The 19,205-nt window shown below is 38.5% G+C and overlaps 1 protein-coding gene across 7 annotated transcripts in view; it reads right to left on the reverse strand.

Annotated features, from left to right (window-relative positions):
- nedd4l.L (NEDD4 like E3 ubiquitin protein ligase L homeolog) overlaps positions 1 to 19,205 on the reverse strand; it is a 253,294-nt gene that overhangs the window by 129,631 nt on the left and 104,458 nt on the right. For all 7 annotated transcript variants that reach the window (XM_041569986.1, XM_041569997.1, XM_041569996.1 and 4 more), the window contains exon 3: positions 10,574 to 10,655. In XM_041569986.1, coding sequence (XP_041425920.1) covers positions 10,574 to 10,655 — 82 coding nt within the window. The remainder of the gene's footprint in view (positions 1 to 10,573; positions 10,656 to 19,205) is intronic.

Raw genomic sequence — 19,205 nt, forward strand, 5'->3', positions numbered from 1 at the left:
TATTACTGTTCCACACACAATAGCAGCTCCAGCACAATACATTATGTACAAACAAAACCCACGTATGCTGCCATAGAACACAATGCAGCCCTCTCCCTATAACAGGGGTGGTTCACCTTTAAGTTAACTTTTAGGGGCCCATTTACTTAGCTCGTGTGAAGGAATAGAGGAAAAAACGTTGAATTTCGAATGTTTTTTTTTGGCTACTTCGACCATCGAATGGGCTACTTCGACCTACGAAACGAACGATTCTAACTAAAAATCGTTCGACTATTCGACCCTTCGATAGTCGAAGTACTGTCTCTTTAAGAAAAACCTTCGACCCCCTAGTTCGCCACCTAAAAGCTACCAAAGTCAATGTTAGCCTATGAGGAAGGTCCCCATAGGCTTTGTTAGCATTTTTTGGTTGAACAGAAATCGTTCGATCGATGGATTAAATTCGATATTCGAAGTCGAAAGGATTTAACTTCAACAGTTGAATATCGAGGGTTAATGAACTCGAACTCGATACTCGACCTTAAGTAAATTTGCCCCTTAGTATCTTATAAAATGCCCCATTCCGAGTAACTTTACAATTGGTCTTCATTTTTTTTTTTTTATAGTTTTAGAATTGTCTCAGAATATCACTCTCTACTTTATTACCCGAGAGCCACATTTAAATGTAAAAAGAGTTGGGGAGTAACACAAGAATAAAAACGTTATTGGGGTGCCTAATAAGGGCTGTGATTGGCCATTTGGTAGCCCCTATGTGGACTGGCAGACTACAGGAGACTCTACTTGGCACTATACTTAGTTTTTATGCAATTAAAAATTGCCTCCAAGTCTGGAATTCAAAAATAATCACCTGCTTTGAGGTCACTGGCAGCAACATCCAAGGGGTTGGTGAGTAACATGTTATTCATGAGTCACTGGTTGGGGATCACTGCTCTACATCATACTAAAAGTTAATCTCAAGGTGAACAACCCCTTGTGTATCTGTCTAGAGTTACCAGCCGCTCTGTTTGTTGTGTTTAGAGCCCAGCGTTTGCTCAGCAAACAAAGCAACCATTATATTCATACAGAGGCCACACAACCGGAGAAGTCTGATATTTTCAAGAAAAAGATGAACGAGAGCTGTATATAGAGCTATATATATATATATATATATATACACACACACACGCAGCATCATACCATGGTAAACTGATAGACGTCACAGTAGTGCAATGCTTAAATGGTTTGTTCACCTTTAAGGGTAAAGCCACACAAGGAGATTCGGGGAGATTTTGTCGCCTGGCGACTAACTGCCTCGTTTTGAATAGTCGCCCAATGTTGCCTCAGTGAGGCAACTTCGGGCGACTATAGAAAATGCATCGCTGCGTGTGCATTAGCGCAGGCGACTTTTCATTGTAGCCTATGGGGAAAAACACTGAGGCAGTTCGGGGAGATAGACACTCAAAAGACGGGGCGATTAGTCGCCAAGCGACAAAATCTCCCCGAATCTCCTCGTGTGTCCTTGCCATAAATTAACTTTTATTATGATGTAGAGAGTGATATTCTGAGACAATTTGCAATTGGTTTTCATTTTTTATTTGTGGTTTTTGAATTATTTAGCTTTTAATTCAGCAGCTCTCCAGTTTGCAATTTCGGCAATCTGGTTGCTAGGGCCCAAATTACCCTGGTAACTATGCATTGATTTGAATGAGACTGGAATATGAATAGGAAAGGGCCTAAATTTAAAGATGAGTAATAAAAATAACAATGCAATTGTAGCTTACAGAGCATTTGTTTTTTTAGATGGGGTCAGTAACCCCCCAATTTGAAAGCTGGAAAGTCAGAAGTTTGAAAAATTCAAAAGCTATAAAAAAAATAATAAAGACCAATTAAAAAGTTGCTTAGCATTATCCATTCTATAACATACTAAAAGTTAACTTAAAGGTGAACCACCCCTTTCACATTGCTGCCTTGCATCTTAGGTTCATTACCAGCCAGTAATCGACAAGTAGTGTATATTATCCCTGTGTCTGTGCGGATTTCCACTGGGTACTCTGCTTTCCTGACATACATACATACAGGCAGGGATAAAATTAACTCATACTATATGTAAATGTGATAGGGATCTTAGACTGTAAGCTCCACTGGGCCAGGGACTGATGGGAACGATGTATAATCTCTGCAGAATAAGCTGTATATAAATAAAGGATAATAATAATAAAGTGCTATGAATGTGACATGCAATACTTATATTTCTAACAGAAGAACACACATAAATTTAGTCTAATGACCTGAAGTCTCATACTAAATAATCCAGAGCTGTAAATGCAGTATATATATATATACATAGCTTGGAGAATGGAACTGCCTGTTGTAAAGCCCCACAATACATTACACATATCCTACTTCTAAAAACATTATGCACCAAACTTTATAGATTCCAAGGAAATATATTACTGGTGATATAACCTGACCTGACTTGCACTCAATATTAACACTGAATTTTTGCTCTGATAGATAGATAGATAGATAGATAGATAGATAGATAGATAGATAGATAGATAGATAGATAGATAGATAGATAGATAGATAGATAGATAGATAGATAGATAGATAGATAGATAGATGATAGATAGATAGATAATAGATAGATAGATGATAGATAGATAGATAGATAGATAGATAGATAGATAGATAGATAGATAGATAGATAGATAGATAGATAGATAGATAGATAGACAGATATAGAGAAATGAGATAGAGAGAGAGAGATAGAGAGAGAGAGATGATTGATAGATAGATAGATAGATAGATAGATAGATAGATAGATAGATAGATAGATAGATAGATAGATGATAGATAGATAGATAGATAGATAGAAGTTCTGAGAAGTAAGAGAGGGATAAAATAAGTTTTTTTCAGTACTGACCTGACTGAGGAACGTTGACCATTTGGAAGAGAGGGAAAGCAAACAACGATGTTCCCAGGAACCCGGTCAGACTAGTGAATGACTAGTGAATGACTAGTGAATGACTAGTGAATGATTAGAGAGTGAGGCAGGGGAAGCACCTACATAACAAACTGTCACGCCAGGAACCAGTAATTGAATGACTTTCTGTTTGCTAAACAAGTTCTACTGCTCAGTACTCCCTGTGTGACACACAACCCAAGAGCAACTGCTCACACACTCACACACTCACACACTCACACAAACAGGCTGTAAATGGCAACCAATTCTCCTTGCATGGGCTACCAAGAATGCAGCATTGCAACCTGGGAACCGGGAAATCACTTAATACTTCACTGTATTCATAGCTTTTGTTTTGTAACCACAATTCCTTCCTTGTCTTCGATATTCTACTGGCTTCTGGCACTGAAGGGCTCCAGCAGGTGAGTTTATTTAACTTAATTATTTACTATTAACTGTGCTTTGTATAGTCTGTCATCAAGGAACAGTAGGTAGACATTTTCTGAGATCCAACCTCCACTGCACAAAATAAAGGAGCCACAACGGGAGAAAAAGAGATAAGAGGTTAAAAGAGAGAGATAATTAGGGGTATGTGGAAAAATTGAGAGAATTGGGGGTAAGAGGTAGAAAGAGAGAGAAATACGGTTAACAGACAGAAAGAGAGAGAGAGAGAAATAGGGATAAGAGATAGAAAAAGGGATTAGAGACAGAGAAATAGGGGTAAAGTACGTGAGAGAAAGAGAGAGAAATAGAGATAAGAGAAAGAAAGAGAGAGAGAAAAATAGACAAGAGAGAGAAATAGAAATAAGAGAGAAGAGAGAGAGAGAAATAGAAATAAGAGAGAGAAATAGAGAGAAGAGAGAAACAGAAATAAGAGAGAGAAATAGAGAGAAGAGAGAGATAAATAGAAATAAGAGAGAGAAATAGAGAGAAGAGAGAGAGAAATAGAGAGAGAAGAGAGAGAGAGAAATACGGGCAAGAGATAGAGAAATAAGGGTAAGAGAGAGAAACAGGGATAAGTGAGAGAATAGGAATAAAAGAAAGAGAGAAATAGGGGTATGAGATAGAGAGAACTACTCATTAGAGAGAGAGAAATAGGTAAAAGAGAGAGAAATCAAGGTAAGAGATAAAAAGAGAGAGAAATAGGGGTAAGCGGTAGAAACATAGTAACAGGGTTAAGAGAAAGAGACAGAAATTGATAGAAATAGGGGTAACTGTGCTGTTATCTCTATGGCCGGGAGGCCCGGATTTCCTTCTTTGGCACCCCTAGGTCACCAGGTCCTAGAGCCTGTACACTTTTACACCCCACCCCGTGAGCACAGGCGTCGGATCGCTGTGCAGCTGTGACTCTCCAGTGCTCCCTAGAATGTGGCTGGGTGGAACGTGCCCCTAAAATGTTGCCTCCCCTGAAATGTTGACCCCCTGCTGCCCTGTGCCAGTCCTTTCTGCTATAACAACACAATGAACAAGAGCAGAAGAACTGACAGCTTGTGTACACAGTATATTATATACACAATGTTCCAAATCTCCTTCCCAATATAAAAAAAGGGGTTGAGATATTTCCTAGTGCAAAGCCAATGGCAGCTCAGAGACTACACTGTGATGTGCAGGTTGTTGTGGGCTAATTTACTAAAAATAACAGTTATCTACTAACTCTCTTCCTCAAATTGAACTAATTTATCAATAATTATTTTCAAAAAAAACTCACGAAAAAATTTGAGTGTTATGAAGCCGCGGAAAACGAATCTGCACGTTTTTTTTTTTTTTTTTTTCATTTTAGCCAGCGCAGCGTGAGGGAAGGCGTTTGGGGAGATTGGTCGCCGCAAAAACGAGACGATTAGTTGCCAGGCGACCAAATCTCCCCAAAACGCCCAGTGTGGCCTGACCCTTAAGGTATGAAGATACAAATTATGGAAAGATCTCTTATCCGGAAAACCCCAGGTCCTGGGCATTCTGGATAACAGGTGCCATACCTGTACTGTATTGCTGCCAAGAACGGCTGATAATTTACAAATCGGTTTAGAATCTGCATTTGCTGCACAGAACCTATAACAATAGTAACTGCCAGTTCTCACTGCCTGTCTGTGTGACGCTGATGATTTCAGTAACTGCCAGTTCTCACTGCCTGTCTGTGTGACGCTGATGATTTAATTCCCCACAATATACACACAGCACTGGCCGGTTCAGATCTGCATAGGAAATACAGGATTTTCCAAGTCCCGTTCTGGTTCTGGCCAGAAGCAAATGAGCTGGTGCCGTTCAGGGATACAGTAAACAGTTGTGGGGGCAGCGAGTGCTGGATTTGTGCAGGTTGGGCTGTTTATTGTTTACCTACTCACAAGTAATGTGGATAGAAAGGTAGAGAGTGTGCAGGATCCAGTAATAGTATGTGTGGAATGTGCTCAGGGCATAGTGTTGTGCCAGCAGCTCTACACTGAATATCTGTGCTTTGCCAACTCAATCAGAAATAAATCTAATTTATGCCCCAAAATGATATTAAACTTGCAATGTAGCCTAGGGGTGTTTCATGTGCAGAGCTCCTGCTCTAATTAACTCTGTCTCCCAAATTAACTGTAGCAGGGGGAACAATCCACTACATAGAAACACCTTAAAGGAACAGTAACACAACCAAAAAATGTGTCTTAAAGTAATGAAAATATAATGTACTGCTGCACTGGTAAAACTGCAGTGTTTGCTTCAGAAACTCTACAAACAAGCTGCTGTGTAGCCATAGGGGCAGCCATTCAAGCACAGGATACACAGTAGATAACAGATAAGTACTACTATAGTTTATATAAACAAGCTGCTGTGTAGCCATGGGGGCAGCCATTCAAGCACAGGATACACAGTAGATAACAGATAAGTACTACTATAGTTTATATAAACAAGCTGCTGTGTAGCCATGGGGGCAGCCATTCAAGCACAGGATACACAGTAGATAACAGATAAGTACTACTATAGTTTATATAAACAAGCTGCTGTGTAGCCATGGAGGCAGCCATTCAAGCACAGGATACACAGTAGATAACAGATAAGTACTACTATAGTTTATATAAATAAGCTGCTGTGTAGTCATGGGGGCAGCCATTCAAGCACAGGATACACAGTAGATAACAGATAAGTACTACTATAGTTAATATCCCATCCCATCACTGAGTAGTGATCACACTGGCAGGTATGGGACCTGTTATCCAGACCCGGGGTTTTACGGATAACAGATCTTTCCATAATTTGGATCTTTGTACCTAAAGTCTACTAGAAAATCATTAAATAAACCCAATAGGCTGGGTTTCTCCCAATAAGGATTAATTATATCTTAGTTGAAATCAAGTAAAATGTACAAGTATGGGATCTGGTATCCAGAATGCTCAGAACCTGGGGTTTTCCAAGTAACGGATCTTTCCATAATTTGGATCTTTCATACCTTAAGTCTACTAGAAAATCATGTAAACATTAAATAAACCCAATAGGCTGGTTTTGCCTCAAATAAGGATTAATTATATCTTAGTTGGGATCAAGTACAAGCGACTGTTTTATCATTACAGAGAAAAAGGAAATCATTTTTCAAAATTTGGATTATTTGGATAAAATGGAGCCTATGGGAGATGGATTCTCCATAATTCGAGGCTTTCTGGATGCAGGGTTTCTGGATAACAGATCCCATACCTGTACTGTTTTATTATTACAGAGATAAAGTAAAAAATGTTTAAAATTTTTGATTATTTGGATAAAATGGAGTCTATGGGAGACAGTCTTTATGGATAGCCTGTAGATAATATCAGCGTATGTTTTGCCATATGTAGGGAGCTGTAGTTAAGCAGCACTGACAGGGACAGATTTTAGAAGCCCCTTCCTAAAACATAACAGAAGTTTAAAAAGCAGCTTTTAAAGGGGTTGTTCACCTTTAAATTAATAGTTAGTATGATGTATGATGTTATTCTGAGACAATTTGCAATTGATTTTCATTTTCTATTATTTGTGGTTTTTGAGTTATTTAGCTTTTTATTCAGCAGCTCTCCACTTTGTAATTTCAGCAATCTGGTTGCTAGGATCCAAAACACCCTAGCAACCATGTATTGAGAGATTAGAATATGAATAGGAGAATGACTGAATAGAAAGATGAGTAATCAAAAGTAGCAATACAAATAAATGTGTAGCCTTACAGAGCACCTGTTTTTAGATGGGGTCAGTGACCCCTATTTGAAAGCTGGAAAGAGTCAGAAGATCATTACAAAAATCATAAAAAAGAAATAATGAATGCCAAGAAGTTGCTAAGAATTAGAAATTCTATAACATACTAAAGGTTAACAAAGGTGAGACACCCTTATAAATGACAAGGAAAGGTGGAGACACCAGTGGGTAATACGTTAGGTACCTGCTAACATTTTCCCTTAATAAATGAATAAATATCCCCATATCTAAGCCACGTAGTGATGCATGTGCAGAAGGAACTGGGCAGCTATTTCTAGTCTCTCCCAATCAGAAATTGGCTCCCTGCAGCGCAAGGCAGAGCAGGAAGTGCAGAGCACATGGGAGATGCGGAACATATATATAGAATTCTATTTATGAAAGTTACAAGACAATTGGATGAACAATGACTTATCTGTTATAATTATGGTTTATTTAAATGCACTATAATCATTCTGCTGAATCACACCCATTATTTAAAAGGAAGACTGAAAAATAAAAGGGAAAGGCAGATATGGAAACAGCTGTTGCTGAACTACAGGTCTCAGCATCCTCTACACCGTAGATCTGCGATATAAAGTTAATGGTGGCTGACTGTGGCAGTGTTTTGGGCTACGCTGTATACTATTACAGGTATGGCATCTGTCATCCGGAAACCTATTATCTGAATTACGGAAAGGCCGTCTCCCATAGGCTCAATTTTATCAAAATTATTAAAATTTTTAAAAATGATTTCCCTTTTCTGTGTAATAATAAAACAGTAGCTTGTACTTGATCCCAACTAAGATATAATTAATCCTTATTGGAGGCAAAATCAGTGTATTGGGTTTATTTAATGTTTAAATGATTTTTTAGTAGACTTAAAGGAGAAGGAAAGGCTAAAACTAAGTAAGCTTTATCAGAAAGGTCTATATAAATACACCAGTAAACCCTCAAAGTGATGCTGCTCTGAGTCCTCTGTCAAAACAAACACAGCATTTCTTTCCTTCTATTGTGTACTCATGGGCTTCTGTATCAGACTTCCTGTTTTCAGCTTAAACCTCCAGGGCTAGGGCTTGAGCATGCTCAGTTTGCTCCTCTCTCCCTCCCTTCTCTGCTGTAATCTGAGCTCAGAGCTATAAGTGAGCAGGAAGAGACTCAGGCAGGAAGGGATGTCACGCCAAGCTAATATGGCAACTGCTATCCTAAACAAACAGAGAGCTTCTAAGTATGGTAAAACATTCTACAGAATAAATATAGCATTCTAGCTTGCACTAATGCAGCTAATCTATTGGCAATAAAATGCCTCCGTAGCTTTCCTTCACCTTTAAGGTATAAAGATTGCTAAAGGTCCCTAGCATTCTGGATAACAGGTCCCCAGGAGAGGTCTGATTCTATTAGCAACATATTAGTGCTACTCATGGCCTATGTGTGTGTGTATTATTGTTTTACATATATGTAATGTATGTGTTGTCTGTGCCCGCTAATCCACCACTATAAAGTAAAGGATATTAGTGGTCACCAAGGAGTTTACTGACTATTTGCTACAGGTATGTGATCCGTTATCTGAAAACCTGTTTTCAAGGAAATATCCTAATTACACAAAGGCAATCTCCCATAGACTCAATTTTATTCAAATAATCCAAATTTTTATAAATTATTTCCTTTTTTCTGTAATAATAAAACAGTAGCTTGTACTTGATCCCAACTAAGATATAATTAATCCTTATTGGAAGCAAAACCAGCCTATTGGGTTTATTTAATGTTTCTAATGCAACACACAGCTTTTACCAGTGCAGAGCAACAGTATATTATTTAATTAAATTATACTGCTTTCATTTTTGGGTGTTACTGTTCCTTTAATATACCAATGTATTTTCCATGTGGATTGAAAGAAGTGAATTACACAACATAGAAGGCATTTTATCACTGCCAAAGCTCAAAAATATAAACCACATCCGTTGGTAATTCTAAACCAAAATCAATGTTAAACGACATAAACCAAACACCATTGGAATACAACTTATATATTAATGGAACCTGGTGTATAGCTGTAGAGTAGCCGTTAAAGGAACAATTCAGTGTAAAAATAAATAGGCTGTGCAAAATAAAAACTCTAACGCTGAGTTAGTCAGTGACTATAAGGGGGGCCACATGGGACATAACTGTTCAGTGAGTTTGCAATTGATCCTCAGCATTCAGCTCAGATTCAAAAGCAACAGTTACTGTATGACCCATGTGCCCCCTCCTCGAGTCACTGATTGGTTACTGCCTGGTAACCAATCAGTGGAAGCCAAGAGAGCTGAAAAGTAGTGTTCTGGATATTATGTTACACATCCACTCATTCCAGCCTTTATATATTAGATTTTTGGCTAACTACCGGTATATTAGATACATTTTTCATTTTGCACAGCCTATGTATTTACCAGTTTTTATTTTTACACTGGACAATTCCTTTAAATACAATCCAAAAATAAGTAAAGTATTGTTCTTAGAAACAGCATTGCTTCTCCCATATCCTCCTTCATAGAAACTTAAATCTGATCTGATTAGTTTCAGCGCTTGTTTTTAAAGTTATTAGGAGTCGGAACATTTTTGGAGACTCCGGCTCCAGATGCCCAAAATTGCTTCCGACTCCACAGCTCTGGTGCTGCAACTTGTGATTGATTTTCTCATGTAGATGTAAATTACCCTTTACTAAGTTGCACTACACAAATGGTGACACTTCCAGCGCAGTGTTAACTTGCAGTCCAACAGGTTAAAAAAAGTCAGTTGTGCGACACACTAAGGGAACTCCTCTAGGCAGATTCCCTTGAGTCATGTACATAGAAGTTATCATGCAATGTAACAAAGCAGGATGCAATGCCAAACTGACGCTTGGTTGGTTCACAATGTTGTGCTTTGCATTGTGTGTGTGTCAATAAATGAGCCCTTTTGTTTTGGGCTGAGCTACTTTAAAGGGCATGTAATGGCAAAAAAAAAAATCCAATTTTTACTTTCTTTAATGAAAAAGAAACCTATCTCCAATATACTTTAATTAAAAAATTTGTACCGTTTTTATAAGAATCCTGACTGTATGCAGTGAAATTCTCCCTTCATTTACTGCTGTGGATAAGAATTGTCAGACGGTCCCTAACTGCTCTGCAGGGAAACAATCATACTTATGAACAGCAGGGGGATCCCTCGCCTTATTTCCCAGCCATGCAGAACTCAAGCAGCTTTGTTTGTTTCCCTGTAGAGCAGTCGGCGACTGTGTAGAGATTTATATTGGATTCTATTTTTACTTTTACATCCCCTTTACTGTTTCCAACTCCAGCTGCAGGGACAAAGATCATGGAGCCAGATTTAAACAGATAAACTGGGATTCTATTTGGAGCATTATTCTATTTTAGACTTTAGTTGCCCTTTAACATCCCCCTTTATATTAGCCCAAACATGATAAGGCTATAACTCAACAAGACCTACCTTCTTTTTTGTCTTTGTCTGGACCAAAGCAAGCTCTCGGTTTTCATCTGCCACATACAGGGACAGTTTCACATAGGGATCACTGCAAAGCAAAACATATTGTTACATAAGCATCATAAATATCTCTACAAATTGATAAATATGCATTCTGACCCTTCCAAACCTGCCTCAAGGATCCCCCATGATTTTAAGAAGGAGAAGGAAGGTTAAAACTAAGTAAGCTTTATCAGAACGGTCTATATAAATACACCAGTAAACCCTCATGTAATGCTGCTCTGAGTCCTCTGTCAAAAGAAACATCACATTTCTTTCCTTCTATTGTGTACTCATGGGCTTCTGTATCAGACTTCCTGTTTTCAGCTTAAACCTCCAGGGCTAGGGCTTGAGCATGCTCAGTTTGTTCCTCTATCCCTCTCCCTCCTCCCCTCCCTGCTGTAATCTGAGCCCATAGCTATGAGTGAGCAGGGAGAGACTCAGGCAGGAAGTGATGTCACACCAAACTAATATGGCAGCTGCTATCCCAAACAAACAGAGCTTCTTTACCGAGGTATTGTAAAGCATTCTACAGAATAAATATAGTCTTTTAGCTTGCACTATTGTGGCTAATATATTGGCAATAAACTGCCTCAGTAGCTTTCCTTCTCCTTTAAACCTATGCTAGACCTACCTCCGCTGACATCAGGGATGGGCAGATTGTTGATTCCAGAGAGTTTGGGACTGGGACAGGACAGAAATCACTGAAGGGGTTGGGAAAGGGTGGGCATTTTGTGAGGGGAAAATGTTATGCCCACTACCTACCCATGGCTGTTGTAATCTGTCAGCCAAACCATCTTAAATGGATTGTTCACCTTTATATTAACATTTAGTATAATGTAGAGAGTGATATTTGCAATTGGTTTCATTTTTTATTATTTGTGGTTTTTGAGTTATTTAGCTTTTAATTCAGCAGCTCTCCCGTTTGCAATTGCAGCTATCTGGTTGCTAGGGTCCAAATTACCCTAGCAACCATGCATTGATTTTAATAAGAGACTGGATTATGAAAGATGAGTAATAAAAAAGTAGCAATAACAATTCATTTGTAGCCTTACAGAGAATTTGTTTTTTTAGGTGGGGTCAGTGACCACCATTTGATAGCTGGAAAGAGTCAGAAGAAGAAGACAAATAACTGAAAAAACTATAAAAAATTAGGGTTGTACCAAATCCACTATTTTGGATTCAGCTAAACCCCTGAATTGTTCAGATGAATACAGAACCGAATACTAATTTGTATATGCAACTTAGGGGTGGGAAGGGGAAAACATTTTTTACTTCCTTGTTTTGTGACAAAACGTTACACAATTTCCTCCCCCGCCCCTAATTTGCATATGCAAATTATAATTCGGTTCAGATGGGCAGAAGGATTCGGTCGAATCCGAATCCTGTTGAAAAAGACTGGCCGAATCCCGATCCGAATCCTGGATTTGGTGCATCCCTAAAAAAAATGAAGACCAATTGAAAAGTTGCTTAGAATTAGCCATTCTATAACAAACTAAAAGTTAACTTTAAATTGTGCCCCTAACCTTCCTTTTTCCCTCTTCAAACATGCAAGTGCATACAATGCTGCACCCATTAGGTACAGGTATGGGACCTGTTATCCAGAATGCTCGGGACCTGGGGTTTTCCAGAAAATGGATCTTTCTGTAATTTGGATCTTCATACCTTAAATCTACTAGAAAATCATGTAAACATTAAATAAACCCAATAGGCTGGTTTTGCTTCCAATAAGGATTAATTATATCTTAGTTGGGATCAAGTACAAGCTACTGTTTTATTATTACAGAGAAAAAGGAAATCATTTTCAAAAAATTGGATTATTTGGATAAAATGGAGTCTATAGAGAGCTATTCCGTTATTTAGAGCTTTCTTGATAACGGGTTTCTGGATAACGGATCCGATGCCTGTATGAGCAAGCCCTGCTGCTATGCACAGACCGAGGAAAGAATAACAGGCTGTGATGATTTTTACCTTTCTACCAAGAATATGAAGCAGATCTCATATAGAACAGATGGAAATATAACAATGGGTTCCGTGTTTGAATACACAACAGTGTAAGTACGTTCTGCTGCTGAGCAGGATCTGGGTAGTGGAGCTACATCTAGTGGCAACTAACGGGCTCTCTCTGAGCATGAAACGTATGCGCTTGGGTTAGTGAGAAGGCGATTGCTAAAGATGCCAATTGATTCAGCACATTTGTTTAAATTCCATCTGCCTCTGGTGCAAAAAAAAAAAAAAAAGTGGCAGTTTAGAAAAGCTTTGATTTGCTGACTGTCAGTTTCAGCGCATGTCAAATGCCATACAAAGAGAATGTTATAGTTTTGTATAATGAAGACTATCTAAGGCTACGAGAAGGCACTCGCATTTCAAAGCAGAGATTCACTGGCCAGGGGCTTTCATGTCAAATCCAGGCATTCATTATCAACCCCCAACGGAATATCATCAGTCTGTGCCATGGAACACCCTGGAAGGCACATTTATCAAAGATTGAATTTCAAATTCATGTGGGTTTTTAAAAACTCCCCTAAACTCCCATAAATTTGAAATTCGATCAATCGAAATTTATTGGAAAAAAAAAATCAAATTTTTTAACCTCGGATGAATGTAATCCATCCGAAAACTCGAATCAAATTCGATTTAAATTAGGTATACACCGAATCAACTATTTTTGGATTAGGCCGAAATCAAATTTTTTGACCTCGAATGAATGTAATCGATCCGAAAACTCGAATCAAATTAGATTTAAATCAGGGATGCACCGAATCAACTATTTTGGATTAGGCCGAACCCCCGAATCCTTCGCGAAAGATTCAGCCGAATACCGAACCCGAATCCTAATTTGCATATGCAAATGATAATTGCTGTTTAAGTGAATGGGAGACGTCCAGGGATCAATTTGGAGTTGTTTTCAGCCTCAACATTTGAGTTTTTGTCGGAGAAAAAAACTCAAATCAGGGTTTCAAAATTTAAATTAGGGATGCACCAAATCCAGGATTCGGTTCGGGATTCGGCCTTTTTCAGCAGGATTCAGATTTGTCCGAATCCTTCTGCCCGGCCAAACTAAATCCTAATTTGTATATGCAAATTAGGGGAGGGAAAACATTTTTTATTTCCTTTTTTTGTGACAAAAAGTCACACGATTTCCCTCCTCGCCCCTAATTTGCATATGCAAATTAGGATTCAGATTCAGTTTGGCTGGGCAGAAGGATTCAGACGAATCTGAATCCTGCTGAAAAAGGCCCAATCCCGAACCGAATCCTGGATATGGTGTATCCCTAATTTAAATTTTCTCCGACAAAAACTCAAATGTTCGAGAGGCTGAAAACATCTCAAAATTAATCCCTGGACATCTCCCATTCCGTTAAACAGCAATTCGCCAGGTTTTAGGTGACTACCAGTCAAATTCAAGTTCTTAAAGAAGCAGAGTATGATAAATCTCGAAATTCAAATTCATATTTTTTTAAAAATTCAAATTAAATTTGAATAACTTCCTAGTCTAATTTGACAGTTTTGACTATAAAGAAACTCGAAAATTCGAATTTTCAATTCGACCCTTGATATATCTGCCCCTGAATGTCAGCTCCTATAGATTCTATGTTGTCCGGCAAGGAAAGGGTTAAAGAAGGCCAAGCTATAAGAATCACAGAGCCCTAGGAGTAGCATAAAGCCGACAGCAATTTCATGAAGCAGCGAATGGAGCGGAAAAAAAAGCCAGCTGGCATTTAGGGTTTATCGGCAGTTACAATATTGACAATTTGCTATTCAAACAGACAAGATCCACCATCAGTGTTTGTAGTTCAGCTTAAGCATCCAGCAAACATCACACTGGGCAAATGCACAGCAAAACTGCACGGGCAGCCGTCTTCTTAAAGGGGAAGTAAACCCAACAATTAGATGTTGCAATATCAAACAAACCGTAATTCTAAGCAACTTTCCGATATACTTACATTAAAACCATTTTGTGGTTTCCAACGTATTTGTAAATGTTATTGCTGTTGAAAGACACATTTGTCTTCTCCTTTCTGCACTGCTGGTTCTGTTCCTTGAAACAATGTAGCGGCTGGCTCTGTATAGCTCTGAATCAGAGGGCTTCTGATTTTAGAAGTCGGAACCAACAAGCAGTATTAAGTTTAATGTATGTATTCTTGAAAGTTGCTTAGATTTACAATTTATTTCGTTATGTAAACATTTATGTTGTGTTAACTTGCCCTTTATCTTGCTGAAGATGCCTTGGGGCAAATTCACTAAAGGACGAAGCACCTAACGCTTGCGTTAATTCACTAGCGTAGCGCATTTTCGTTAATTTGGACGCTGGTGTAAATCCGCTAGTGTTACTTCGCACCCTTACGCCTGGCGAATTTGTGCAACGGACGTAACTACGCAAATTCACTGACGTGCGAATTTTTCTGAACGCTACCTTTTACGCCAGACTTCCTTTGCCACCTCAGACCAGGCGAAGTGGATTAGAGTAGATAGGGATTGCTTCAAAAAAAGTTAAAAAAATTTCTAAGTCCCAAAAAACGCTGGCGTTTTCTTTTTTTTATGGGTGATAGGCTGAAAAAGATCGAAATTTTTTTTGGGGCTCCCCTCCTTCCCCCCTACATTTCCTAACTCATGGCACCTTAACTATACAGTGGGCACATGTGTAGGGCAAAATAAAAAATGTATTTGCTGTTTTGAAGGTTTCCCAGGCTTGTGTAGTGCTGCCACATATACCTGCATTGTAAATTCAATTTGGCGCCATATGCAAAGTAAGCTTAACTTCGGCGAATTAACGCTAGCGCAACTTCGCAACCTAATGCTTCCCCTGAGCGCAACTTTGGATTTTAGTGAATTTGCATAGCGCTGACGAAAATACGCCTGGCGAAGTGCGGCGAAGCGGACGCTGGCGCAACTACAAATCTTAGTGAATTTGCCCCCTTGTGTCTGATAACTTCATTCCAGGCAGTGATGGGTTAAGTGTTGACAGCCGGTGATGCAACTGGGAAAAGGATCAAACGGAGACCCAAAGGGTCATTTACACACGCAAGTCCACTTTGCCATGTTTTTACCCAGAATGCAGCATTTCCCTAATTCCAATATAATTGCATCTGGGAAGGTAGGGTGCATGTGAAGTCGTTTTCTGCTGGAAATTAAGGATTCACCGAATCCACTATTAGGGGATTCAGCCGAATCCCAAATCCTTTGAAAAAGATTCGCCCAAATACTGAACAGAATCCGACCCCTAATTTGCATATGCAAATTCGGGTTACAAAGGCTAAACGAAAACCACGCTCTGTCCACAGATTAAACATTTTTCTACTTTCTTGGTTGTGTGAAAAAGGTTGGATCAAGAACCAAATTCTGGATTCAGTGCATCCCAACTGGAAATGTTCAGAGTCAAGACCTCATGATATTTTAGGCACAAGTGACTTGTACATATTGACACAGTCTGTTATGGGAAGCCTGAAGCTACACTGGGGTTCAACAGGAGGAGCTGCAGACGTGCAACTATATATGAAATTATACTGTGATCCTGTGAATTGGATCCTGATACCTGTCATCTCCCCAGTATCTGCCAGTCTCCCAAATTAAGCCCCTCCCCCAGTCACCCACAGTAACATGAACTTCTCCCCTTGTCAGTAATTAATCCCAAAACCTAATCTAACCCATTAACTGAAATGCATAGAATCACCACCCTAAGTCTTCCAATATCATCAGAAGCAATGGAGCAGAGAGGTGGAGCAGGGAGGCGGGGCAGTAACTGGGGGCGGGTCCAGGATGATCACTTTGAATCCAGGTTGGATGGCCAACGGCACACGCTTTCTCTGACTCGCCTTCCATAACTCTCAGTTTATTTAAAGGGGTGGTTACCCTTTTAGTTAAACGAACAGTAACACCAAAAAATTTAAGTCTACTTAAGTAATTAAAATATTTTGTAGTATTTTCCTGCACTATTACCATTGGTGTGTTTGCTTCAGAAAGACTCCTACAGTTTATATAAACAAGCTGCTGTGTAGCCATGGGGGCAGCCATTCAAGCACAGGATACACAGTAGATAACAGATAAGTACTACTATAGTTTATATAAACAAGCTGCTGTGTAGCCATGGGGGCAGCCATTCAAGCACAGGATACACAGTAGATAACAGATAAGTACTACTATAGTTTATATAAACAAGCTGATGTGTAGCATTGGGGGCAGCCATTCAAGCACAGGATACACAGTAGATAACAGATAAGTACTACTATAGTTTATATAAACAAGTTGTTGTGTAGCCATGGGGGCAGCCATTCAAGCACATGATACACAGTAGATAACAGATAAGTACTACTATAGTTTATATAAACAAGCTGCTGTGTAGCCATGGGACAGCCATTCAAGCACATGATACACAGTAGATAACAGATAAGTACTACTATAGTTTATATAAACAAGCTGCTGTGTAGCCATGGGGGCAGCCATTCAAGCACAGGATACACAGTAGATAACAGATAAGTACTACTATAGTTTATATAAACAAGCTGCTGTGTAGCCATGGGGGCAGCCATTCAAGCACAAGATACACAGTAGATAACAGATAAGTACTACTATAGTTTATATAAACAAGTTGCTGTGTAGCCATGGGGCCATTTAAGCACTGGTTACAAAGCAGATGTAGAATGCAATTGTATTCTATTACACAGCTTATCTGCTATCTGCTAAGTAACCTGAGACTTTTCTCCTTTTTCAACTTGAATGGCTGCCCCCACAGCTACACAGCAGCTTATTTTTTTTTATAAAGATAGTAGTCTTTCTGAAGCAAACATATAACTTTTACCAAAGTAGGGCAACAGTACATGATCTTTTAATTACTTTAAAATGCTTTTATTTTTTTGGTGTTACTGTTCCTTTAACTTTCAGAATGTTATAGAATAGCAAATTTTAAGGTCTTCATGATTTATTTTTTAATATTTTTTTTAATTATTTGCCGCATTCTTCTGACTGTAAGGCTACAAATGTATTGTTATTACTAATTTTTATTACTCATCTTTCTATTTAGGCCTCTCCTATTCAAATTCCAGTCACTTATTCAAATCAATGCAAGGTTGCTAGGGGAATTTGGACCCTAGCAACCAGACTGCTGATATTGCAAACTGGAGAGCTTCGGAATAAAAAGCTAAATCAAATACCACAAATAATAAAAAAAAACAAAACAAATCAATTGCAAATTGAATATTCCTCTCTATACCATACTAACAGATAACTCGAAGGTGAACAACCGCTTTAAAGGGAAGTATTCAAAACGTATCGTTTTTAAAGGATTCCACCCATTTTCCCTTTTTTCATAAAAAAAATCAGCTTGAAAAGCTACAGTGCCATTACCAATAAGGATTCCCTGCACACCAGAGTCAGATTCATTTGTCAGAAATCTCGTGGGTCTATCAAAGCCAAGAAGCGCTGAGATGTCAGACCATATACAGCAATATTCTTAATTGCTTTAGTGATTTCTCAAAGGAGGAAAAAAACAAGCAGCGCTTTCATCTGTTTTTCTTTACTGTAGAAATGTGGAGCGTCTGCGCCGATGACTTGATCTGAACATTTTAGGCACTTTGCTTTCACTCGCTAACAGAGCCGCAAGCTTCAGTTTATTCACTCTGACTATGAGTCTTTTGAAGCAGAAATGCAATATTGGCTGGAACACTGCTGATATGAAATCCAATTCAGCAAACAAAACCTTTAAAGGATAAGTACAACCTTAAAAATAAGTGAATATAAAATTGACAAGGCTGATATTCTAAGCACTTTTGCAATTTACATTCATTATTTATTTATTTTTAATTACAAGATATTAAAGGATACATGTACTGTTAATATGAATGAATTTTGTTACAACAGCGCCACCTGCTGGTCATTTTCCCACCAGTCTGACCACCAAGTAGTCAAGGAAGTTGTCAGGAGAAAGAAAGACTATAGAAACAAGGTTTGTGCTACTGCCACATCATAGCAAATAACTATGGTACCACTCAATGAATGAGTATTAGATCAAAAATACAAAATAAAGTAAAGAATAAAGGAGAAAACACTCACAGTTCACCTCAGTCCCAAGGTGCAAAATCAAAAATACTGTGTCCAAAAGGAATGTGAGGGTCTCCAAAAATAAGAAAACAAATGTAAAAAGTAGAAAAATGTATTAGGACATGAGACCTAACGCGTTTCGTACCTTTTGAGTGCGAATAGGCACGAAAGCGTTAGGTCTCATGTCCTAATAAATTTTTCTATTTTTTACACTTGTTTTCTTATTTTTGGAGACCCTCACATTCCTTTTGGACACAGGAAAAAGAAAGAGGCTGCTCTGATGTTCTTCTGCTTAGGAGAAAAATTAGAAACCTTTCTAAAATCTTTCCTAAGCAGAAGAACATCAGAGCAGCCTCTTTCTTTCTCCTGACAACTTCCTTGACTACTTGGTGGTCAAACTGGTGGGAAAATGACCAGCAGGTGGCGCTGTTGTAACAAAATTCATTCATATTAACAGTACATGTATCCTTTAATATCTTGGAATTAAAAATTAATAAATAATGAATGTACATTGCAAAAGTTCTTAAAATAGCACCCTCATTAATTTTTACACACATATTTT

The sequence above is a fragment of the Xenopus laevis genome, chromosome 1L (assembly GCF_017654675.1).
Source record: "Xenopus laevis strain J_2021 chromosome 1L, Xenopus_laevis_v10.1, whole genome shotgun sequence".
Classification (NCBI taxonomy): domain Eukaryota; kingdom Metazoa; phylum Chordata; class Amphibia; order Anura; family Pipidae; genus Xenopus; species Xenopus laevis.